The sequence below is a fragment of the Malania oleifera genome, chromosome 1, assembly GCF_029873635.1.
Source record: "Malania oleifera isolate guangnan ecotype guangnan chromosome 1, ASM2987363v1, whole genome shotgun sequence".
Classification (NCBI taxonomy): domain Eukaryota; kingdom Viridiplantae; phylum Streptophyta; class Magnoliopsida; order Santalales; family Ximeniaceae; genus Malania; species Malania oleifera.
This window is the reverse complement of record NC_080417.1, coordinates 22,737,355-22,762,913: the sequence shown is the minus strand read 5'-3', so window position 1 is coordinate 22,762,913 and position 25,559 is coordinate 22,737,355. Positions and strand designations below refer to the sequence as shown.

At 35.6% G+C, this 25,559-nt stretch overlaps 1 protein-coding gene across 12 annotated transcripts; it reads left to right on the top strand.

Annotated features, from left to right (window-relative positions):
- The first annotated feature begins 582 nt into the window (after nucleotides 1-582).
- On the top strand, nucleotides 583-24,119 carry LOC131162964 (upstream activation factor subunit spp27-like). Of its 12 annotated transcripts, none has more exons than XM_058119666.1 (7): nucleotides 583-1,192; nucleotides 2,223-2,337; nucleotides 2,465-2,639; nucleotides 6,232-6,282; nucleotides 6,902-7,083; nucleotides 10,985-11,106; nucleotides 13,217-13,615. In XM_058119666.1, the coding sequence occupies exons 1-7, from the start codon at nucleotides 849-851 to the stop codon at nucleotides 13,227-13,229; spliced, it is 1,002 nt and encodes a 333-aa protein (XP_057975649.1). In that variant the 5' UTR covers nucleotides 583-848; the 3' UTR covers nucleotides 13,230-13,615. The 12 variants fall into 12 exon arrangements, with proteins under 12 accessions (XP_057975649.1, XP_057975604.1, XP_057975667.1 ...); XM_058119621.1 differs by lacking the exon at nucleotides 13,217-13,615 and adding an exon at nucleotides 11,385-11,561; XM_058119641.1 differs by lacking the exon at nucleotides 13,217-13,615 and adding an exon at nucleotides 23,774-24,119 and having other exon boundaries at nucleotides 657-1,192; nucleotides 6,229-6,282.
- The last annotated feature ends 1,440 nt before the right edge of the window (nucleotides 24,120-25,559 follow it).

Here is a 25,559-nt window from a genome sequence, read left to right as displayed (position 1 = left end):
AAGGTAAAGAAAACTTATTTCTCTTGAGATTTGTAAAAAAGACAGAAACCTTTGTAGAGGTTTCAAAAATGTCTCACACCTCTTATGAGGTTTTAAAAATTTTAGAGACTTTCATTTACCAAAATGATAGAAACATTTTTTCAAAACACTTGTTTATTTTATACAAAATATAAGGAAATATTTGTATTTTTTAACAAATCTTAAGGGAGATTCTTGAAATTTCAGGAGAAGTCTATAAAAATTTTGAATTCTCATGGAAGATTATTATTATTATTATTTTTACCAAATATATGAGGAAATTCTTCAAAACTCAAGAGAGGTATTCTTCAAAACTCAAGAGAGGTGTCTGAAAATTTTGAATTCTCATGAGAGATTAATTTTTTGCCAAATCTCAGAAAATATTAATGTCTTTTGGCCAACAATTTATGGATGCCGAACCGTTCGAAACGCACCCTAATCGGTTTGAAACGCGCTACCCACCCACGATTTTTGGGTTAGACCGTCTATTTTCCTTTTTTTTTTTTTTTTTGGAAAAAAAAAAAAGCTATTTGAAGTCCCAGAAAGGACGTTCCGGACATTTCGATAATAATGTGAGGGCAAATCAGGAATACAAATTGCTTCTAAAGGCCACCGGTCACAACTCACAAGTCGCTCCGACGGGTAATGAGAAACAGGTGACAAAAGGACCCTTTTTATTTATTTCCAGAAATACCCTTCTCCTCGCAACCCCCATCGATCCATCCATTCGCCTCAAAACCGTTCTCCTCCGCCCTCGGCCACCTCTTGACTCACTGATAACAAAACCTAACTGCCCCAGTAACCGACCCTGCCGAGAAACCCGCCTGAAAATGGTATCGGATTCGGAGCTTGTCGGTCGGCTTCGCGAATTTCTCCGGACCTCCGACCTCGACACAACTACCACCGGCACCGTCCGTCGCCAGCTTGAAGAAGATTTTGGAGTCGATTTATCCGCCAAAAAGGCGTTTATTAGAGAGCAGGTGGATTTGTTCCTTCAGAGTCAATTCGAAAAGGCTGGGGAAGATGACTATAATGAAGGGGAACGAGAGGATGAGGAAAATCAAGAGGCGGAGGTGAAGTTAGAGGGAAGCGAAGGTAATGGTTCAAAGGAGGGAGATGAAGATGAAGAAGAGGAGGAAGAAGAAAGTAACGGAAAGAGTACCGGGAAGAAAAGGTCGGTATTATTTATTTATTTATTTTTGAAAGTGTCAGCGATTTAATTGATTTTCATGATGTGAAATTATGCATTTGCAGCTTTTATTTACGGCGACATTTCGGATTTACATGCATGGCTGTTTGGGAATTATATTGAAGAGTTTGGGCCTTCAGAAAGAAAATATCTGTTCTTGCTTCTTTATGACTGTATTTTTATCCTATGTTTCAATTGACACTTGAAATTTCTGTTAATGTTGCATGCGAAATGGGTAGGGTTGATGTTAATTTGTTTTTTCATTCATTGCATTATGGATTTGTTTGACTTGGGACTTGGAATTCCTATACCATCACTAGTCGCATTGCCGTGTGCAATCTGCTGCCACCAAATGCAATCAACTTGATATCTTTGAGCAAGGATAAGTTTTCAAAAACTAATTTTTGATAACCTCATTTTTGCGCACTGTAATATTCAAATGCCTATAACATCTTGTTGCGATTTGTCATTTTTTGTTGAATATGTAATTAGAGTTTCTCACTGTTTGGTTGATGCAAAAATGCTTTAATTTTGACTTCGTGCATTTGTTTCACCATCCCTAGTTTTCTACTGTCTTTTTAAACAGTGGTTTGCTGTACAGTTCATATTCTGTTATGTTGGCCCTGCTTTCTTTGGGTCTAAACAGAGAACAAAATTATCCGGCCCAACACAAGAGGGGAAATTTGTGAAGAGCGAAAACTGTCACAGTTCCTCACATTTCTGCAAAATGCTGCTACTGAGAGAAATTCATGTTCTTCTTGTAATTTTTAATGATTCTCAAATTGGGACTTCACTTGCTTTTATACAAAAGCTAATCTCAAACTTGATCAGTGATACAGGATGTTTCATGTGGGTTGGTAGGTTGCTGGCTTGCCTCATTGCTTGAACAATTAATGATAATAATTTTCCCCCTTGTATATTGGTATGCATGATTACAAGTACTGATAGAATTATGGATTGGAGTTTGCGCTGGTTAATCTTGTTAAACAAATGTTTGCTTTATCGTACTAATCAGGTCTAACAAGCAGAATAAAGAGGTCAAGAAAAGAGGTGGTGGATTTAATAAATTATGCAGCCTTTCTCCCCAACTCCAACAATTTGTCGGAGTTCCTGAGATGGCAAGGACTGAGGTGCATAAAGAAAGTTCTCAAGAAAATTTTTAGGGTTTTTTTTTTTTTTAGCATTTCATTTTTCATTTTTTGATCTTGCAGATCAAAGGGTTCTTAGAGCTCTAATCTACATACTCATTATCTTTAGGTTGTCAAGCAACTTTGGGCCTATATTAGAGAGAAAAATTTGCAAGACCCAAGCAATAGGAGGAATATAATTTGTGATGAGGCACTGCATGCTGTTTTTGGGGTTGGTTCTATCAACATGTTCCAAATGAATAAGGCCCTGTCAAAACATATCTGGCCACTGGAAGCGGAAGATGGTACTACTTTAATCATTCTCTTTATTTCTGTTTGGATGGTTAGTGCATCAGATATCCATTGCTTTTATCTCTTTGATATTTTGCTTTCATTTAATTTAGCAAGTTGAAACCTTGTTACAATTTTGGCCCAATAATTTTTTTTATTAGTTGTTCAGTAGTTTGTTTGTGAAACTTGGGTTAGCCACTTAGACCTGATCCTTCAGGTACTTACTAAAGTTGTATCTATTTTGCTGCATGTAAAGTGTAGGTTAGATGAAAGCATAAGGTAGCTTATCCATTTATTTTATTGCTCTTTTTCTTTCTGATTTGCATTTGTTTGTTTCTGATTTACCTTCTTTTTGTGGAGGATAATTAAGTCTTGACAGCTGAAGTTTTTGTATGTTGCAGAGTACACTAACTTTACATATGTTAATAATTTGTAAGAATAATTGGCTTCAGTGGTGGCTACTGTGGTGACAGTGGCAGCTGTCATTGTTATTTACTTTTTCCTGAGGAGTAAATTTACATTATTTTATCTTGCATTTGATTATGTAAAATTAGTACTTCTGTGGGGAATGTGGAACCTTCCCGAGGAATTGAGGATGCATCCTGGAATCTTCCATCCTGCTAAAATGGACAGTACTAGTTAGAAGTTATTGGTATGAAATAGTAGCAATATTTGTAGTACCAATACAGTTGTTTTCAGTGTCAAGATTTCCGATGTTGGAAGAAAAATGTTACATAAAAATGATTTTATAAAAAATTCATCAAGATGTGCTTTCTCGAGGATGTGTAAGTTATTTTATTTTCATCTACAGCCTGTCATCCTGATGGCTTCCAGAGCTATGTTTCTTTAGAATTGATATCTGTTGTGGGAATGCTGGTATTGACACTGCATCTGTATCTCTTATTTATGGGTATAAAAGAAGGATAATCTGCAAGAGGGGTGGTGTTGAGCATTTAGAGTTTCATTTCTTCTCGAGGTACCCACACCATCTTCCTCATCTCTTGTGAGCCATGGCCTTTACCTCCCGAATCATATGACAACGTGTAAGTAGAAGTCTCCTATGATATAGTTGGGGTCAAAGCCTAAGTTTTCAACTCCGCACAGTGCACCTTTACCCCTTTGTTTTTCTTTACTTTCTTCTCATTCATGAATTATGGCACTCGCAACTCTTTTTTTTCTTATTTTTTAAATGATCTTGATAGGAAGGAGCTTCAACCTTAGGCCTATCAGGAGCATCATTGGATACAATTTTTAACACAATATTTAAGTTGCCTTGCCTGTGGCATTACTTTATCTAGACTAGGCTTATGGAGAAGGTATTTTTTCCCTTAAAAGTCCTAGACCTTTTAAGCTTTAACAGTTTAGGAAAGGACCTTCATTTATTAACTCGTCTCTGAAGTATTGAGTGGTAGTGGCATTTGACAATGTAAGATGAGTTTATGAGCTCACTCACGTTATGGAGTTCTGGGTTTAATTCTTTTCTCTGAATGGTATAGGAGCAATCATTAAGGCCGGCATTTGACCCTGCAAGATTGTGAGCTCTCTTACATAACAGAGTTCTAGGTTTTCTCTCACTGAGTTCCTTAACTTCCTTTTTGCCTTTTGAAGTCTCTAGTTTGGCGCATTTCATATTCTTGTGTGAGAGGCCCAGTTTCCCATTGATCTTGAAGTTCTTTGATTTCTAAGAGCTTCACTAATCTTCATCACAGTTCTGGACACACTCTCTAGGAATCAAAATCCTTTAGTTCTTCTCCTTCAAGAGTTGCTGGCACAATCCATTGAGGACAAAAACAAGGGCAAAATTCAGATGACGCATTAGAATTCTTAAAAAAAAGTAAGAATACTCATTGCATGTCCTCTGAATCGCCAGCATTTCTATTACTGACTAGGCAATAGGCAGCATTATATAAGATGAAGCATTTAACTCAGTCCCCCGAGGGACATAAAAATATGCCTGAGGTTTGTTGACATATGTAATTCTGTCAGGTTAATATGTCCATGATAGAAAGAAAGACTTTGAGCCAGGAAATAAAAGTCCAAACTCCTTGTTTAAGGAGGGTGATGAAACATTTTGAGGCTTGGAGCTGAGTACAAGAAGTCAGGAGAAAGAGGGGAGGAAGGACTAAAATGAGAAAGAAAAAGAACTGTTGCTACTGGAACTAGCATAGCCTCCTTTACTTACTGCCTAGTTTGTATGATGTTTGAAGTAAAAGTAAGAGCCCATTCTCCAGATGCTTCAATGATTCAATGACACGTTCCTATTGAGTATTGACTGGGAGGTGAATATGCTCCTTTCCTCTGTTTCATCAGCGAATAACATAGTGCATGCATTTTACTAATCCTTTTTCGATCTGGACAGAAAAGCTTGGCAGAGCGTGGCAAGAATATGCCTTGAGTGGACTGTGGACCAAATTGGGAATAGAGTTGATAAAATTTGGTTTTATCAGAGACCTAGAAATACCTGTCCTCCAGTGGGCCAAATAATATATCAAAGAACTAGCTTGGGAGAGGGTATGGGCTGGTGAGGATTGGACTTATGCCCTTTATGTGTAATTGAGTGGGTGCAGATGTGAAATTTGAATTATCTCCTTGGTCAAGAGAACAGTGGATGGATAACAATTGTTAGTGCTGATGTCTTTGTTGAAACATGTTGTCCACCACATCATCATCCCTAACTTTTGGACTCACTTTTAAGTATTGATTTCCATGGCACTTGATTCTCTGCATTGCTTTGATTGGAATCTTACCTTTAGTGTTGGAGAGGATCCCTGGAGAATGAAATGACAATCATTGGCGAACATAAAGAGACCAATGTGATTTATTCTTTGATCAATGTGATCCTCGTGTTAAGTGTACAGATGCTGTTGTGAATGATTATGGGGATCTCAAATTACTAGGAAAACTAAGTCCAAGTCAGAGAGGTTCGATAAAAAGATCTTGTGCTTTCCTATAAATCTCATGCAAGAATTTAGAGATGTGTTCGTGAATTAATAACTTTATTAAGTGATTGGCATTTAGCATTCGGCTGATGACCCCTAAATGTATCATTTTGAGTCAGATACTAGATTGTGTAGTGATCATGCACTCTTGAACTTCTGAATGAATGTGCTGAGCACCTCTCAGGGATGTTATAGTTCATGTATAAATTTCTGTTTGAATACTTTCTGCTTGTCACACTGTTACATTGCTGTCGCTTTGAAACAGCTGTGGGATCTGGATGTTGTTTGAGTTTGCTAATGACTCTTTTGTGAATCTCAGCATAAAAACCAATTTCCAACTTGTAGTTGAGTCAAATTCAAAATTATGCCATCTAAGAATGCTCCATAAATTAATATGAATTTTTTTCAACACACTTTTGAACTGGTAGTGCCAAATCTATCATTTCATGGTAATTTTATCCCTAATCTGCCACAAGTATGTTCTTTGGTGATTTGGATGCTAGTTTTGAGTCAATGTTTCATGTTCATTTTATCCATTGTTCACTCGAATTTGTTTTATGCTATCACCAAATTAAGGGGCTCTCCTTTTTTCTTGCAGTGGTAAGTGTTAAGATGTTTCTTTTAATGCTTCAAAATACTATTTAAAATAATTTTCATGATTTAGCAGCTCCAGCCAAGTCTACACAGAAGGAAAAGCAGCGGAAGCAAGAAAAACAAGGTGGGAACTATTAGGTCTCATTCTCAGTTTGCTTAGTTTGAAAAGCTGCTTGGTTTTCATACCAATTTTAGGTTTCATCAGTCATTGCCGTACCCACTTCCAGTGCCCAAATCTCTTCTACATGTTACGTGTGTGTGTGTGTGTGTGTGTGGTGTGCATATGTGTAATTATTATATATAGGTAAAAGGCTGTTAGACTGTCCATCCAACATGGTGCTGTCTTTATCAGAGTCTTGGACTGGCAATCTACGGGTGTTTAGGGAGATGATGACATTTATGCTATGTTATCCATAGATATAATGACATTCTATTGCAAGAAAATAATATAGAAAATGTCCTTTATGTCTCCTATCTGGGGTTGGTTATGTAAATTTTGTTTCACCATCATCTGGATTTCATATTTATGCTCCATTGTCCACCTAACACCATTGGGCCTGGAACTGGTAGTGCAATGGCCTTTGTGGAGATGATGACTCTTCATTGCCGGGAAATAGTATGAAACGAACAGATCAGTTCATATTACTGAATTTTGGTAAAACCTGTATCAGTGAATTACTTGATTGTTTTAGCATCCTTATCTAGTTTACTGCATCCTGATCCCTGTCCTCTTTCTAGTTTAGATCCAGATGATGAGCCAAAACGAAAGGAGAAACGGCGAAAGGGAGGAAATTCAGGTGGTTTTCTTGCTCCACTTCCACTTTCAGATGCTCTAGTAAAATTCCTTGGTACTGGAGAAAAGGCATTGTCACGAGCTGATGTAGTAAAGAGAATGTGGGAATACATAAAACAAAACAACCTCCAGGTATGTGATTGTTCTCCTTCATTGTATGACTCATATTCGATAGCTGGCAGTCATATTTTATATCATTTACTGTACATGGTATAACATATGATAATAGCACATTTTGACTCTTTTTGGCAGGTTTTACTTGAATGATTTGGTTGTTTTTATTTTGATGTTTAAATAATTTTATTTTTGTCTTTTTTCCATAAGAGAGAGAGAGAGAGAGAGAGAGAGAGAGCAAGAGAGATTATGGTGCTCAATTTTTTAATGGTGTTTCTTCACTCAAATTTAACTACATTCTGTAATAATATTAAACCCCTTCAGCAAGCGACTTAATTTGCTATAGTACAAATAAGAGTTGCATGTGGGTATGTAGTTTTTTAAATATCGTAGGATCATCCTACTTTGAAAAAAATGGTTTAGTTTCTATATAGAATTGCATATTTGTACGATTGCAGTAGGACTGTAGTAGGAATAGTGGGATGTTTAGGATAGTAGTAGGATTTTCATAGGTAAAATTCTACATTACATTATAATTTATAGGTCCGTAGGATCAGTTGTGTTGAATGCCCTCCTAAAATGACTTTCTTTGGCATCTTATGCCCAGGAATAGGATTACTATCTCAATATTTTTGTTCAGCTGCTGCTGCTGCTGCCGCTGCTCTTACTACTACTAGTCATTGTAGTGTTGGGGGTGGTAGAAATTGTAGCAGCAGCAACAGTAGTCATCATGTCAGTGACAGCAGAAGTGGTAGTTGTAGTCATAGTTGTAGCAGTGATGGTAGTGGGAGTGGTAGTCCTAGTCATGATGGTAGTGGTGCTGGTGGTACTGGTACTTTTAGTCATCGTAGTAGCGGCAGCATTGAGAATACTTACTAATAATGAACACTATTAATAATCATAATGTCGAAAACCAATAATAATAATAATATTAAAGAAGTAGTATAGTGGGCCTGCAACAGTTGCAATAGGTAATAATAATAACTTAATGACAATTATTGGTAATACTTGTTAATAATAATAATAATAACTTCTATTAAAAAAATATGATAGTAGTAATAGTGGCAATCATGTCCTAGAGCGATGAATGTAAGGATATGTTTGTGTCATTAAGTTGGGAATCTGAGATTATTGAAGGGAACAAAATGGGTATTAACTACCCATGTTTTTGGGAATATCAGCTGCAAATGATTCCCATGAGTGCCCAAACATGGCCATCCAATGTTCTAAAGGCCACACTCCCTAGAATCCTTTGGGATAATCTATGCCGAACACCCCATATATTTTTAGATCTTTACTATATTAGTATATCACCTGCATTATATTATAGGTTTAGTGTTTGTCTTGTATAACTTGTACAAGAAATGAACCAGTTAGGAACTGATTTTATATATTTAATGTAACAGGACTCTGTAACGGCATGATATACTGTTGGTGCACAACTAATTGCTTAAGCTTTTAGGTAAAAGTGGTAATCTAACATGTTATTAGAACTATAGTTGCCAGGAGGTTCTAGGTTCTAGTCTTTTTGCCTGCATTTGTTGTGTGGTGTTTAAAATTATTGTTTCCCCTATAATGGGTATTATTTATTGTTTGTTTATCTCTCCACGTGCAATTGGCTGCATGTGTGGGGGAGTTTTAAGGTTTGATATACATTGTTGGCCCACAAACTAATAGTTTTTCAGCTTTTTAGATAAAAGTCGTAATCTTACGTGGTATCAGAACTATGGTTGCCAAGAGGTCCTGGGTTCTATACTTGTTGCCCATTTAATCGTTTATTATGTGGTGTTTAAAAATTATATATTCCCTATAATGGATGTTATTTATTGTTTTTTTATCTTTCCACATGTAATCCAGTTGCGTGTAGGGCAGTGTTAAGGCTTGATATACATTGTTGGGTCACAACTTAATAGCTTAATCTTCTAGGCAAAAGTGGTAATCTAACATGGTATTAGAGCTATGGTTGTGAGGAGTTCCTAGCTTCTATTCTTCTTGTCCGTTTATTGTAAATTATTGTGTTCCCTATATGGGTGTTATTTATCATTTATTATCTCTCCATGTTCAAACTGGTTGCATGTGCAGGGTGAGTGTTAAGGCATGTTGTACCTTGTTGGCCCATAACCTAACAGCTTACACTTTTAGGTAAAGTGGTTGCTTAAGACTCAAGCATATATTTCCAAATTGATGTTAATTAAGTGGTTCAAACTACAAACATGAATGTTAGGTAGAGGATGCAGGCAGATATTTAATGGATTAATGCATTTCATGATAATAACGATAATGGTGACGATGGTTTATTGATAGGCTTGATGAAGTTACCTTTGACGATCTCAGTGATACTGATGAAACAAATTGTGGCTTGGATGCTGACACTAATGTTAAGGAGCTAGCTCAATAGTTTCGATTTGGCTGTTTATTTATTTATTTTTTATAAATTTTATGTGTTCATGTTGTACAATTGCTTGTTGAACAATTTGCGTTAGAAATTGTGTGTGTGTGTGTGTGTGTTTTTTTTTTTTTTTTAAATTTTAATAAAGTATTAGCTTTGTTTCATTGTGAGCTGGTTTGATTTAGGAATGCAACACTTTGAACACTTTATCACTTTGTTATGCGAGGGCTGTACCAGATAAGTTACTTATTTTTTTATTGTGCATGAATGCGTTTTAGCTAATTTTTTAGGTTTATAATATTAAAACTTATGAAAAATAACATACAAATGCATTTCTTATATTCATTTATATTTAGTAAAATCTTACAATCCTTGATACGATCATGCTAACCCTCTTATTGTAAGATCATGGTTTCAACAACCTTTGTGCATATAAAGTGAGTATAGAGATTAGAGACTGCTCTATATATATAACAGGACTATATAATTGTCTTGAGGAAGAGGAACGTATTGAGAACATGTAGCTAGAGTCCATTATAAAAATATGCTATGCTGTCCTGGCTGAAGTCTTAAATTTCATAAAATTTGCTGAAATTTCAGTTGAAATTTTGGATTTTGGGAGGTTCAGAAGGAAATCAGGTTTCAATTTCCATATTTCAAATTTTTCTGGAACGTTAGGAATTTCTAGAATGTTGTCTCAAAATGTAGATATTTTTGGGAATTCCAGCTGAAATTTTATACATATAGTTCAAAATTTCAGAAATTTAAAAAAAAAAAAAAAAAAAAAAAATTCTAAAAAAGTAAAGACTTCTGTGTTTTTCATTTGTTTCAAAACTAATCACAATCATCTATTTGGTATTTCCTGAAGTCATTCATAATTTATGGGTTCTTCATTTTGTTTCTAAACTAATTGCAATCATCTATTTTGATATTTCCTGAAGTTTCATTCTTAATTTCCAGTGTTTTTTTTAACTCGAAATCAAATTTCTAACGAAGTCAAAATTTCTTTAAATTTAGACCATTGAAAATTCTGTTGAAATTGAAATTTTTGTCCTTTGCCTTGCTGAGTTGTAGTAGTACTTTTATTGGGCGGGCCCCTAATTTATATTCAGAGTGGGATTTCTGATGGTATTGTGATTTAATGGTGATATAAGTAATGAGTCTTGTTATTATTAGGAAGGGGAAATTGTTAATTTTTTGTCACCATGAGGAGTGGTTACTGCCACATACAACAATAAAATCGAAGCCTTAAGTCTCACTAGATGGGGATTGTTAAGTGGTGTGCTGGCAGCTTAGCAAAAATATCAAGCCCATTTTAAATTTTATAATCTTGTGTTTGCACGGAGTATCCTCGGAGGCCGTATGTTGGAACTTCTAGCTTTTCAGATGAGCTGGACAGATAGTTGGTGATGAACATAATTTTTGTGATCTGATTGAATACTTATTAACGAAACTTCACCTGGTCTGTTTCTTAGCAAACCTATTGTTGAACTGTCCCCTCACAAATTTTCTCTTTGCTTGGCTTTGAAGGATCCATCTGATAAAAGGAGAATAATTTGTGATGAGAAGCTGAAAGAACTCTTTGATGTCGACTCCTTCAATGGCTTCACTGTTGCAAAACTCCTATCCACTCATTTCGTAAAAACAGAACAGTGAGTTGCTTGCTTCTATATGTTGTTCTTGTTTAAGCCCACGAGGGGATTTTGCACGTGAGTTTATTTTTAAAATTTCAACTGTTCTTTCCCCCCTCTGCTGGGCATGCCAACTGTTTTTATTGTCCTCTGTTATGTATCTTTTTTAAATGATCGACCAGAAGGGCAAATAGATAAACCTTCAAAAAAAAAAAAAAAAAAAAACTAATCATGTTGAATTAATTTTTCCATGCAATACTGAAGTTCAAATTTTTTTTTTTTTTCCCAAAAACTGAAAGCTATGAGTGTGGGTGTGAGAAAGAAGCAGCCCACTACGGAGCATTGGGTACTCAGTATGCCTGCTGAAGAGACATTAGGTTCTGGTTAGGATATCTTCATTGCCCATTCAGTTCATCGTCAGCTATGTCAAGGATCTTCTTACTTACAAAATGAGTAGTCTGTTCAATTGCGAAAAACAGTTCTATTTTTTGTTTTCAGTTTTTTTTTTAAAAAATTAAAAAGAAATGTCTTCTTGTTTTCCAACATTTGTGTAATAAAGTTGGAGAACATTTTTATTGTTTCACTTTTTTCATAAAAATGATAGGGGAACTTAAAAATAAGGTAGTGTTTTGGTAATTATTTAGAAAATGAAGAATGAGAACTGTTTGTCATTAACAGGCCTTAAGGTCGCTTGAAGGTTTTCTCAAGTACTACTTTTGCAGTAAAACACCTGATATTTGTTATTCGTGTTTCATTTATTCACAAACCAAGCCAAGAGTCATTTATTTAGTTATGAATCTTTTACTTCTCCCTAAAATCTATTCTACAAAAACATTTGTTAACAGGAGTATGGTTGTTTTACTACTCAAAAAGAAAAGATAAAGATGTGAGTTATTCTTAGTATATGCATGTGTGTGTGTGCCCGTGCGCGTGTGTGTGAGAGAGAGAGAGTTGTAAATGAGGGGGACAGGAAATCAAAGTCTGAAAGGGAAAAGATTTAAGAAAAAGAAAACCGTGGCTGTCAAATATTTGTTTGTTTGATACTGATGGTGGATGAAATTGTAAATGCCATAAAGATACTAGTATATTTTAGGAAGCATCCGACAGTATCAGTAGTTAAGTTTCTACCACCCACCTAAACCCCACCAAAACGATCACAATGACCACAGCACGAGGGCCACAATCAATCATAGCTAACCCCCCTCAACCACTATCACCATGTCACACCCTGCCAATCCACACACAGTAAACTTTGTCACACCAACATTGCCAATGCTACCCTCAAATGTCGTTTTTTCTCATCTTTCCCCATTTCCATTCCGCTTCCCACGACGCCACCTTAACCATTATGTTCTGCTCACATGCTTTTCATCTGCTCCATTTTCTCTGCTGGATCATGATTCATGAACAAAGAAAATGGGCTCACTTTGATACCCGAACAAATCGTAATTCAAGAGAAATATGTTTTAAAATATTGAAAAAAGTTAATTAGATTGAGAAGTGTAAGCTTTCTATCATTATAGCATATTTGGGCTGCAAATGAGCCGAAGCGAGTTGAGTTTATCATGTTTTAACTTGTTCATTACATTAACCGAGCTCAAGCTTGAGTCAAGCTTTAATATTTATGTTTGTTTATTGTGCAAATGAAAGAGTTCACAAGTACTTATCGAACCAAGTTACCGAGATGTTTATAAATATTTTTCTTGTAAGAAATGTCTATATCTCCAGACTTGATTACAGTTCATATTAACAGAAGTAGTAGTGTATTTGAACAAGACTGAAGTAGTTAAATCGTTTGTTATGGAAATGTTCAGAGGAACAAGTTTTTTAAAGTGGCAAGACCTGCCATTGTTGCCTGGGGGCATAGTGTTGGGAGCTGCTTGTTTGTGTTGGTATAGAATGTTGAATAATTTATGAGATTTGTAAAAACAATACTCTTGTTGCTGTGAACTTGAATTCTCATAATATAGGAGCTCGCTTTTTCTTTTTCTTTCGTTCTTTCTTTCTTACTCATGAATTCCCCACAAAAGAAAAGGAGCTGCCTTCTGTCTGCCTGGTTCATTTTGTTACCATCTGCTTTATAAATTATTCCCCTATTTCAGCAGTCTTTTAACACTGATGTCTTTATCAGGCGTAAGATGTAAGTCCCCCTCTCTCTCTGGTCATATCAATGGATGGACTCTTAAAACCTCTGTTAGGCGTGTTGGAGCTTGAGGATTGTGTGTGACTGAATATATCCTTATCTTTTGTTGATATTATCCCCCATTTCTCAAGCTAAGACTTGTCTCAATCACACATCCTGACCTCAAAGCTCTGTTCAAACTGGGGTTTTGCTAGTGGCATTAACGTTGGGTTTTATCATCCACGCAGATTCCGACTCTCTGCTTTTGTTTTTTAATGCTAAGGGTCTGACCCGTGTGCCTTTCTGAAAGGCCATTGTAGAATTCTTACCGTCCTTTGAACATTGCTTGACTGATCTTGAGCAGTGTAGTTAGTTGGATACTATCTATTTATACGATGGATTACCACCCGTACCGCGCCCCCCCCCCCCCCCCCCCCCTCCCCCCGCCCCCCTCCAATCATGTTATTTCTGTGCGTCAAAGAAGCAGGCTGTAAGTTGCTCTGACTAGTTTTCTTCGTGTCCAGCAGTCCCATCATGCCAAAACAAAAGATCATCATATTGCCCCGCCAATTGAAATCAATTTTGATTTTTTGTGTTTTTGAAATTTTATGGTTAAGAAGGATGTCATCTTCATTGAAAAATGGAAGAGGCAAGTTGAAGAAGAACAATGGTGGGGTGTGGAAAGAAGTAAAGGAGAGTTGAGGATGAGGATGGGCAAAGTGTGGAGAGTACACGGAGATTTGGTAATTGCTACCGCGTGAATGAAAAGTTGATTTTACCCTTGTGTAGAGATTGTGAACCCATGGTGGGCCTCTTGCCTCTTTCTTTTCATTATTATAGGCGTGGGTTGGAGATTTTGTGGCCCATTGGTGCATATATATATATATATATATATATATATATAAAAGAGAGCAAAATACACGGACCCTTCTCGAAATTTTGTAAAAAGACAATGACCTTCTATCTTATTTTATAAAGCTTAGGAATTCCTCCTAAAACACCATTTGGATTAAAAATTTTACTTGTGAAAAAAGAAGAAGAAAAAGAGTAGAAAACTTATTTTTCATTATTTTTTTTCTATATTAAATTTTATTAAAAATAAATATTTGTTTTAATACAATTAAAAATTTTAAAAAGGCAAATATAAAATATTAATAATACGTATAATTAAAATTTTCTTTGTGGATTTGTTATATATTCTTTATTTTCTTTCTCATTGGATAACCAAACATGAAAAATATATATTCCTTAATATATATTTTTTAGTTTCAAATGGGATTTTAAGATTTCAAAATTTTGTGAGGCTTTTCAAAGACTCTAAGATTCCCTTGCATTTTGTAAAAAAGACGAGTTCTAAAAGATTGTTTTGAAAAATTAAATGTCACGGGAAGTCTGAGCTTTGTGAAGACCTCTAGGATTTTCAAATGATAGGGGAGGTTAGTATCTTTTTGTTAAATTTAAGGGCACAAGGGGTCTATCATATCTTGCCAATATTTCAAATATAAAGCTGTGTATGTCAATGCTGTGTTTGGCACTAGGAAAAGAAAGAATATAGATTTCAGAAAAAGAATTCTACATTTTCCCCCTTTTCATATTTTCTTCAATCATATCTTGCTATCAATGCAGCCTTAAGAGTTGGATGCAGTGTTTTCAATTTAATTTATTATTATTATTATTATTATTATTATTTGGTTCACACTACATTGGGATTAGACAATAAGATAATTAAACTTTTTAAGGGATGTTTTGTTTATTGTTCTTTATTAAAGGTAGTCATTTAGAGCAGATTTGATAGTTAGAAGGAATCCAAGGAAAGCTACTTGATTGACTAGACAAAGACTAGCTCAAAGTCCCGGCAAAATATCCAAACGCTCGAGGTGCATGAAAATTCTTTCGAAAAACTTAAAATCATTTCGAATAACTTCAGGAAAAATACTTTCTTTTGGGCCAAAAAAAATTGAAACTAAAATAGAAACAAGATAAATTGTGTAAATCAATCGAGGAAATAACGATGTCGAAAAGAAGACGGGGATTCTCTATATATAATGACACTGTCGATCAATTGAAAGGGACGTAGCGCAGAGAGACTGTGTGATCCAAGAAAGGCAGTTTCAGGCTACATTTGGATTAGACAATGAGATAATTAAACCTTTTTAAGGGATGTTCTGTTTATTGTTCTTAATTAAACTCTACATGTGCTGGTTTAAACCTCTTCAATTCAAGCATGGTCCGACTAAGGCAATGCCAAGCATAGCACAGTGATTGTATCCATTCTTATTCGTTCATTGGTACCATTTCCTCATGCATAAAATTATAGGGAAGTGCTGGTTTTGGTGTGCCCCCCTCTTTGGACCACTCCTTCACAAAGAATAGGCATCCATTAATCAGGACAATTCCATTTTGAACAAACTCAAAATGCATGTGCTGAAATTTAAGAAATTTGTACCCCACATTTTTGGATGGCTATACTTCATAGAATCATCTTTAAATTTGAAAAATAAAAAATAAAGGAAACTGATGAAAGGCTTTGTATGCTAACCAATCTTCATGAATAGGATGTAGAACCGATTTTATAGGGGCCGATAATTAGAGCTTTTAAGGTAGTATTTGGAAGTACGGATTTTAACAATTTTTATGTGGATTAGAAAAATATTCAATATAATTTCAGATTATGTTCTACAGAAATTTATATAAATTTAAATTCAAATTCTGAAATTCGTTTTCCTAAATGTAAAATAAGAAACAACAAAATTAATTTATTATGTAAAAAATCAAAAAGAAAAAATCATAACATGACATAAGAAAATGGTTTATTATTGTGTACACATGGTTTGTGGCTTACTCCTCCATCACCATCTTTATTCTCTTTATGAAAATTTTAAATTGCAGTTAAAGCTTATAATGTTTTGATTATTGATGAATAAATTACATGATTAGTCCTTAAAATTTTATTAGATTGTACATTAAATCACGATATTTAACTTTTTGAACTTGTGAAAACTGAAGTACTATGTTAGAGCAAATATTACAGTTAATCATCCTAATTTTCATTAAGTCACGTGATTAGTGCGTAGTTTGTGAAATGACTGATTTGCCATTTATAAGTTTTCAAAATTAAGGTGGCACCGAAATGAACTTTATTATTCATCCCATTAGATATGAATGACTAATTTGACATAAGATCGTACTATTTTGTTTAGGATTCACATAATATGGGTATGTGTTAATCATCGAAAATTGAAAGAAGGATGATTGATGATTAAATGTGCTCAGGCATGACATTGTAAATTTTTTTTTTACAAGTTTAGGGAGTTTAATGCTAAATATAAAATTTAGGAAGCGATGTGTAATTTACTAAATTTAGATATTAATTGTGGAATTTACACTCTAAATATTGCTATTCCCTTTTTTTTATCCCTCTCTAACCAAAATTCTTGGCTTCATTGCTGCTTGCATGTGGAATTTTTACTAATCAATATTAGGATTCATTATTCAATTTTCATTATTTTATTAATCACATTTAAACAAAAGTCAGTGATATACCCAAAAGACATCCCGACATTAAGCTCGAGATTAACTTATGTAAGATTAAAAAATGAAAAGGTATAGAGGATTCAATGAAAAGGAGGTAAAGTCCATTAATTAAAGTAAGTGATTACCACATCAATTTTTACTCCCCAATAAGATATATAAAAGATAACCCTTGCAGTACATTAGTAGAAAAATCAATAGGGAGGTATCCCAAATGTCTATAAAAAAAATCCTCCCTAAGCAAGGTAAGACATTTCATCTCATCCTCCCTCACTTTTTTATTGTTGCGATCCTATAATCTTTCCAAATTCCTTAATTTAGGTATCAGAGTGATGCCTCAGAGTACACGCCGTGTCCTCCAAGCTATTCTTCTCTCATTTTTGGTAGGTGATCAAAGTCGCGATTTATCCAAATTCTTGCGGACAAAATTTTGACAACAACAATTGGTGCCGTCTGTAGAAAACTTGGAAGGGTGTTTTTTTTTTTTTTCTTTCTAAAACTCAATCACGACTGCATCACATAATTTCAAATTTGAACATGTTGTTGGGGATCAATCACTCCAGTCGGTTCACTCCCCACCACTAGACAATTTGCCGCAAATTGTGCTTTAGACCAATTTTTAGCCTTCCAAAAGAGGGTGAAGGACATGTTTAGCATGATATTATGAATAAAAAAAGATTATGTGAAGCACGGCTTCAAGCATAAATGACACCTAACAATAATGTGGTGGTACTACATGAAGCAGTCTTAAAAATTTCATATTTGACAAAGTATAAGGAGGCAATAGTGTCAGCATTAATGAGCAAAGATTCTAGGAATTTGATGAAAAATTCAAAAAAAAAAAAAAATGATCAATCGGAAAAGCTAGTGGATGAAGTTCGCAATCAACCCTTAATAAGGGAAACCTTAGCTAGACTTCTAATTCCCCCTTTACCAAGGAAATAATAGAGGTCCCTCTACAAAATAAATTCAAAATGGCCATTTGATGAACATCGTTTATGATACAAGAAGTGATGAGTTTTACTTAGTAAAAAATTGGCTCATTTGACGAGCACCGCTCATGAAATGCAAAAATTTCCTTCTTATGTGCACTACTCATGAGACAACAAGAACCATGTACTGCTCGACAAAGTATTGTCCCATTTGATGAGTACTGCTTATGAGACCAAAAATATCCATTTGATGAGCATCGCTCATGAGATGACAAGAAACAAACATTGCTCGGCAAAATATTTACTCATAAGATGAGCACCACTCATGAGGCCCCAAAATGCCCTTTTGATGAGCACCGATCATGAGGTAATAAGAAATAGACATTGCTTGACAAAGTATTGGGCCATCTGATGAGCATCACTCATGAAGCGCAAAAATACTCATTTGATGAGTTCTGCTCATGAAGCAACCAGAAATGGGCACTATTTGACAAAGTATTGATCCGTCATATTAGCACTGTTCATAAGGCCAAAAAATGTCTATTTGATGAGTATTGTTCATGAGATAACAAGAAATGGGCACTACTCGGCAAAGTACTGGTCCATCTATTAAGCATTGTTCATGAGGCCAAAAAAATGTTCATTTAATGAGTACCACTCATGAGGTAACAAGAAACAAGCATTGCTCGACAAAGTATTGACTTATCTGATGAGCACCGCTCATGAGACCCAAAGATTTTCATCTAATGACTTAATCCAAACTGTGTGATAATAAAAAGACATAGTAATGTAATATACACTGGAGCTAAAAAGGTAATTCTAAGATTCGAAAGTAAAGGCAACTGTATAACCTAAAAGAGATCTTAACATTAAACTTTGTTTAGATATTGATCGAATAAATAAGATGCACAACAGAATAAATACAACAAGTAAATGAAACACAACCAGAATAAGAACAACAACCAGATTTAGGTGGTATGACAAAGCCTACATCCATGGAAGCAATGACACAAATTTTACTATGAAAATCACAAAGTACGCAATACACTTATGAAATGATCACTCTCCAATCAATATATGCCTAGAATGACATATATAATAGTCCCTCAGAGGTTTCCCTCCGATTACCCAACCACCCCAACGTTCAAATTCAAAATTAAAAAAACTGCTCGCAGCCTAGAACTTCTCGTCGATGAGAATAGGGGATTCGTCGATGAGACCAAGAAGAACACTCATCGACGAATCATTCCACTCATTGACGATCCCATTTTTCTACTCTTGGTATTTCAGAAACTTTGAACTTTTGGGCATCTTGGGATCTTCTCGTCGACGAGCATAGGACACTTGTCGAAGAGTCTTTGCTGTCTCCTCGTCGACAATCACAGGGCACTTGTTGACGAACCCCTACTGTGCTACCCCTTCATGTTTTTATTTCTTATTTGTTTATAAAATCCAAAGTATAAAAGCCACACCATAAACAACAATCTCCACCTTGGCGATTATATGCTCTTTAGAAGGATCCCAAAAAACATGTTTAACTGCTCCACCTTGAACTTGAAATGCTTGGTTGGGTATGTTTCCCTTCTATCACTTGGAGACATGGAATAAGTCCAAGCAATGCTTGAACTTCTCAGAAGTAACTAATTTTGTCAGAATATCCACTGCATTTTCAGACATGTGAACTTTCTCTAACACAAGCTCACTCGAAGCAATAAATTCCTGAACTCTGTGGAACCTCACATCAATGTGCTTGGTTCTAACATGGTATATCTAATTCTTTGCCAAGTAAATGGTATGTTGACTATCATAATGTAGCACCACTACATCTTGTTATAACCCCAGCTCTCTGACTAAACCAATAAGCCATAAGGCTTCCTTTGCAGTTTCAGTAACTACCATATATTCTGCCTTAGTCGTGGATAATGCTACCAGAGAATTTACCATGGATCTCCAATACACCGATCCTCCTATAAGGGTAAACACATATCTCGTTGTAGACCTTCTATCATCCATATCTCTAGCATAATCAATATTAACAAACCCCATAACTGAAGGACAACCCTGTTGCTTGCCGAACATAATGTCATATCCCGATGTACCCCGTAAGTATCTAAGTATCCATTGACGGCTTCCCAATGCTGCCTCCCTGGATTAGAAAGAAACTTACTTACCACGTTCACCGCATGAGGCAAATATGGCTTTGTACACACTATGGCATAGATCAAACTCCCCATATCACTAGCGTAGGAGACCTTTGACATGTCCTGAATTTCCTCATCCGTACTTGGGCAATCTGCAGTAGACAACTTGAAATGATTCGCCATAGGTGTACACACCAGTCTTGCATTAGCCATGCTAAACCTCTCAAACACCTCTGTACATAACCGCCCTGAAATAACCATAACCTCCCTACAGTTCTATCATGACGAATCTCCATCCCAAGTATTTTCTTGGCTGAGCCAAGATCCTTCATGTCAAATTCCTTATACAGCAGGTCCTTTAAGTGACTCACCTTAGTCAAATCCTTTGCAGCTATCAACATGTCATTGACGTACAATAACAAGAAAATAAGAGAACCATCTTCAAGCTTGTTCACACATACGCACCAGTTATACTCACACCTCTTGTAGCCAATCTTGATGATGTAAGAATCAAACCCGTTTATACCATTGCCTTGAAGACTGTTTTAGCCCATAAAGAGATTTTTTCAACCTGCAAATAAAATTTTCTTTTCCCAGTTCAATGAATCCCTCTAGTTGTACCATATAGATTTGTTCCTCCAAGTCACCGTGAAGAAATCCATTTGTTCCAAATGAAGATCATAATGGGCTACCAACCCCAACACAATTCTGATAGAAGTATGTCGAACCACTGGAGAAAAATCTCATCATAATCTATCCTTTTTTTTTTTTTTTTTTTCTGTGAATATCCTTTTTTCCACCAATCGTGCCTTGAACTTCTCTCCTTTATTTTCTGAAATTGCTTCATTCTTCCTATATACCCATTTGCAACCTATCAGTCTCTTCCCATATGAAAGCTCCACCAAATCCTAAGTTTGGTTCTTATGTAGTGATTCCATCTCCTCAATCATCGCACTCATCCACCTATCTTTCTCTTGGCCGTGCACTGCCTCTTGAAATGTGATTGGATCGCTGCAACTAGTAAGGAAAGCATAAGATTCTAACTCTTCAAATTCATACCTTGGTGGAGGCCTAATAGTGCATCTAAATATTCGTATAGGAATATCGTCGACATGCTAGTTTCCCAAGCTAAACTCCCTATAACTATAGCACCATGATCATTTCCGTTGCCCTGTGCTTCCAACTTCACCTGCACAACATGTTCATCACTGCCCCAGCTTTTTGACTCCTGTTTTTGTTCATCATATTCTTGAGTACGCTTCACCATAGCCTTTTCATCAAAGACTATATCCCTACTGATCACTACCTTGTTTTCCATTAGGTCTCATAACTTGTACCCTTTCACACCTTCTGGATATCCCAAAAGGATGTAATGACGAGACTTTGGGTCAAGCTTAGACCTCTCCTCACTAGATACGTGAACATAGGCCGGACACCCAAATACCATCAATATGGAGTAGTCTACTACATTTCTTGTCCAAACCTCTTTTGTGACTCTACCCTCTAGTGATGCCCTTAGTGATTGATTTATTAGAAAACAAGTCATATTCACTGCCTCGGCCCAGAAGTTTTTTGGTAGCTCTGTATTTAATCTGAGACACCAGGCCCTTTCATTAAGAGTCCGGTTCATCCATTCCGCCACACCATTTTTCCGAGGTGTCTGACGAATTATAAAGTGTCTCTTGATGCCTTGCTTCGCACAAAAATCCATAAACCGAGAATTAGCGTACTTGGTCTCATTATCTGACCTTAAGTATTTGATTCTCCTCCCTTTCAGGTTTTCCACTTCAGCTTTCCAAATCTTAAACTTGGTAAATGTACTTGATTTGTGACGCATGAAGTAAACCCAAACCTTCCATAAGTAATCATCAATAAAAATCACATAATACACATGTCCACCCTTGGATGAAACTCTAACCGGATCCCAAACATCTGAATGCACATAATCAAGAATACCCTTTGTCTTATGTTTAGCTGATCTAAACTTCGCCCTGTTCTGTTTTCTAAGAACATAAATCTTGAAAAATTCCAACTGACATGATTTCAAGCCCTTCAAAAGTTTCCTCTTATGTAGTTATTTTATGTCGTGTTCCCCCATATGCCCAAGACGCATATGTCACAAGACAGTCTCATCTGATTTAGAATCTATGGCTGCAGCTTCACCTACAACGGTAGTTCCTTGCAATGTGTAGATATTCCCATCCAGTTTTTGCCCTTTTTGTTGACACTATGGGTCATACCCGATTTCGATAATGACAAATACTCTTTGTATTTGATGGCTTTCGAGTTTGTGTGCAGGATCAATTGGAAGTATCATATGGTGCACATACATAGACTTGAATAAAGACCTAGAACATTTATTTGTTGTAATTTAATTGATTTTTATTTGAGTATGTAATAGTAAATAGAAAATGGTCTGTAATAATTAATGCCTTACCTGCATGGTAAGATAAATAAGTTCAAGACCATAGATGGACCTTAGGGATCACCCTTCGGTCGACCGACACCAAATTTTTAGGGTATATGCTCAAAGGCCTTAGATCGACCATAGGACCCACAATATTGCATGAAAATGGCCTCCATAATCTTAGTGTTGATTATCATGTGAATAGGGGTAACTTTATAAGAAGAAAAAGACTGAAATGCACAAAAAGGGCATGTTCGGTTGATTGAACTTCTACATGCAGAACTCTTCGGTCGATTGAACCTCCACCGGATCAACATTTTGACCCTTTAATTGACCAACCCAAAATGTTCTCCAATGCCCTGGTCGAATGAACCTCCCTGTGGTCAACAATTGACTCTTCGATCAACCGACCAGAAAATGAACTCCAACACAATGGTCGACCGAACATCCTTGGGAGAAGCCCTAATCGCCTGATTGACCAAACCTCCTAGTTCAAATTGATCCGGTTGACCAAATTGCGCAGATTTGGAAAATCGCCTTTGAAACCTTAAGTACGGTTGATCATCTTTCTAGTTCAAAATACTCCCGATCGACCGAACCTAGACACTAGGTCAACCGAACCTTAAGTATGGTCGTTCGGTGCTCTCGAGTTAGCGAATTTTACCGAGGTTAAAAATGTTGTTATTTTTATTAATCTCACTTAAACTTTTTTAAAAAATGACTAATATGTCCTGAACAGTTATATTTTTGGGGAATTCTATATATTACCCCCTTATTTGCAAAAATTAGTGTGAGATTAGCAAACATAATTCGCAAATATCCTCCGAATTTCAAAAAGCCTATTTTTCATATTCAAATTTTATACTCCCATTCTTACTTATCCATATTATAAATACCACTTAGTAAGAGTGCTCTTGTGTTCATCTCACAAAACTTAAACTCTCACTTGCTCGTTTTGATTGAGATTAATTTTTATTTGAGAGTGAGCTTCTAGTTTTTCTATGGGACTTTGTGAATAAGCCTTCCGTAGGAAAACTTCTTAGAGCTTCTGAGTTTTGCATTTTCATTACTCAAGAGTTCATATTGTGTTTTGATTGCGAAAAATATTTTAAAAAATCGTTCTCAAATATCTCTTATACTTATCTTTGAGAAATATTTTGAGAAATTTGCTTGCATGTTGAAAATCTTTGTTGTTATATCTTTTGATTGATATTATAATCTTGACACAAAGATCAAATAATTTTTACAAACTATTTTTGAATATCTTTTGTGGTTTATTTTGAGAAAAATATTTGTTGAGATATTTGAACTGTGCTTGTGATCTTTGTTGTTACATTGTGATTAAGACTATTATTTTGACACAAAAATCCTATCACTTACACTCTCACGTACTGATTGCAATATTTGCATAAATCTTTGAGAGTAGATACTAAGATTACATTGAGTTTATCATATCTTATCATTTGGTAGTGTGTTGATTATATTGGTACATATCAGCTTGTGTAAAAAACATTTTCATGTACGCAAAATTTTGTACATATTTATTGTATTCCAGGCGTGGGTTTGAAGAGGGAGACGAGCACTGTTGAATAGTCTCAGATTGGCTTAGACCCAATTAGGAAAGTTAAGTGCATCATTTTGGTAAGGTGTAGGTTGAGATCAACCCCATTAATTGACCTGGTTGTAAACGGTGTCACTTCACTCGTTAAGTGAGCTTATAGTGTAATCCTTGTGTGAGTGTGTCAAGGCGGGGACGTAGGTAGTATTGGCCGAACCCCGATAACATATCTGGTGTTGATTTTATTTTTTGTAATTTACATTCTGCACCTGTATGTTTATGCTTATTATTTGAATATTTGTTTGGGATTGTGAATATGTAGAAAGACCCTAAGTTTGTGAAATACTACCTACTAGATTAGCTAAACCTAGGAAGAATTTTCAAATACCAATTCACCCCCCTCTTGGGATTGCACTAAAGTTAACAATTTCATTACAGTTAGATTACCCTTCCATACCGTCAGAATTTCACCTTTGGACTTGTAATTAAAGCCATTACAATCCACAGTATCGAGTGATATCAAACTCTTCCTCGACTCTAGTATATGTCTTACATTACACAACGTTCTTACAACACCATCAAACATTTTTATCTTTACATTTCCTATGCCAATGATCTTGCAAGAAGCATCATTACCCATAAGAGCTGATCCAAAATTCACTAACCTGTAAGTGCTGAACCACTCCTTGTTCGGAATCATGTGATAAGAACATGCCGAGTCAAGTATCCAAGAGTCCATTAGATTATACGACTCCGCTGAAACTAATAGAACATCACCATCACTGCACGTTGAACCTCCTTCTTGAATAATATTCACATATTTTGAAGTACCCTCATGTTTCTCAGAATTTCCATTCTTTCAATCCGGACACTCCGGTTTCACATGCCCCTTTTTACCACATTTATAACACCAGTTTTATTTCTTCTTCTTGGATTGATTTCTGGATTTCTAACTTGATCCATGTTTAGATTTTCCCTTGCCTCGCTCATTATTACCTTTTACCACAAGTTCTTCTCCTTTATCACATGTTTTCAGTCTTTGATAAAAATTTAGCAAAACACTTGTCCCATATAAGAGTGGTCACAAGATTTTCATAGGTATGAGTCGAGAGTAAAGAGTTCAAGAACATAAAAGCTTTGTCATCCTCATTAAATTTAATATCAACTCTTATCAAATCACTAATAATTTGATTGAAAACATTAATGAGTTGATCTAAGTTTGATCATTTAACCATCTTAAGCCAATACAAACATTGCTTAAGAAAAAGCTTATTATTGAGAGATTTGGACATGTACTGATTCCTTAACTTTCGCCATATAACTGCTAGAGAATCCTCCTCCATTACCCGATAGAGTACTTCGTCGGCTAAATACAAGCGTATTGTAGAAGCAGTCTTTTCTTTCAAATCTACCCATATTGCCTCATCTATTCCTTCCGGTTGAGTATCAAGTAAAGCCTTAACCATTCCTTGTTGCACAAGAATTTCTTTCACTCACATCTGTCATAAACCAAAATTTTCGATTTCATCAAATTTGACGATGTCAAATCTTGTAGAAGACGATCCCGATGCCAAAACAACAATTGCTCTAATACCAATTTGTTGAGATATTGATCAAATAAATAAGATGCACAGTGAAATAAATATAACAAGTAAATGAAACACAACCAGAACAAGAACAACAAGAAGATTTATGTGGTTCGGCAAAGCCTACATCCACGGAAGTAATGACACACAAATTTCACTATGGAAATCACAAAGGTTTTCCTTCAATTACCCAACAA

Coding starts and splice junctions, on each gene's coding strand:
- LOC131162964 (XM_058119612.1), top strand. CDS start 849: ATGGTATCGGATTCGGAGCTTGTCGGTCGGCTTCGCGAATTTCTCCGG. Junction 6,283..6,901: donor GCGGAAGCAAGAAAAACAAG/GTGGGAACTATT, acceptor TTTCTAGTTTAG/ATCCAGATGATGAGCCAAAA. Junction 7,084..10,984: donor TAAAACAAAACAACCTCCAG/GTATGTGATTGT, acceptor TTGGCTTTGAAG/GATCCATCTGATAAAAGGAG.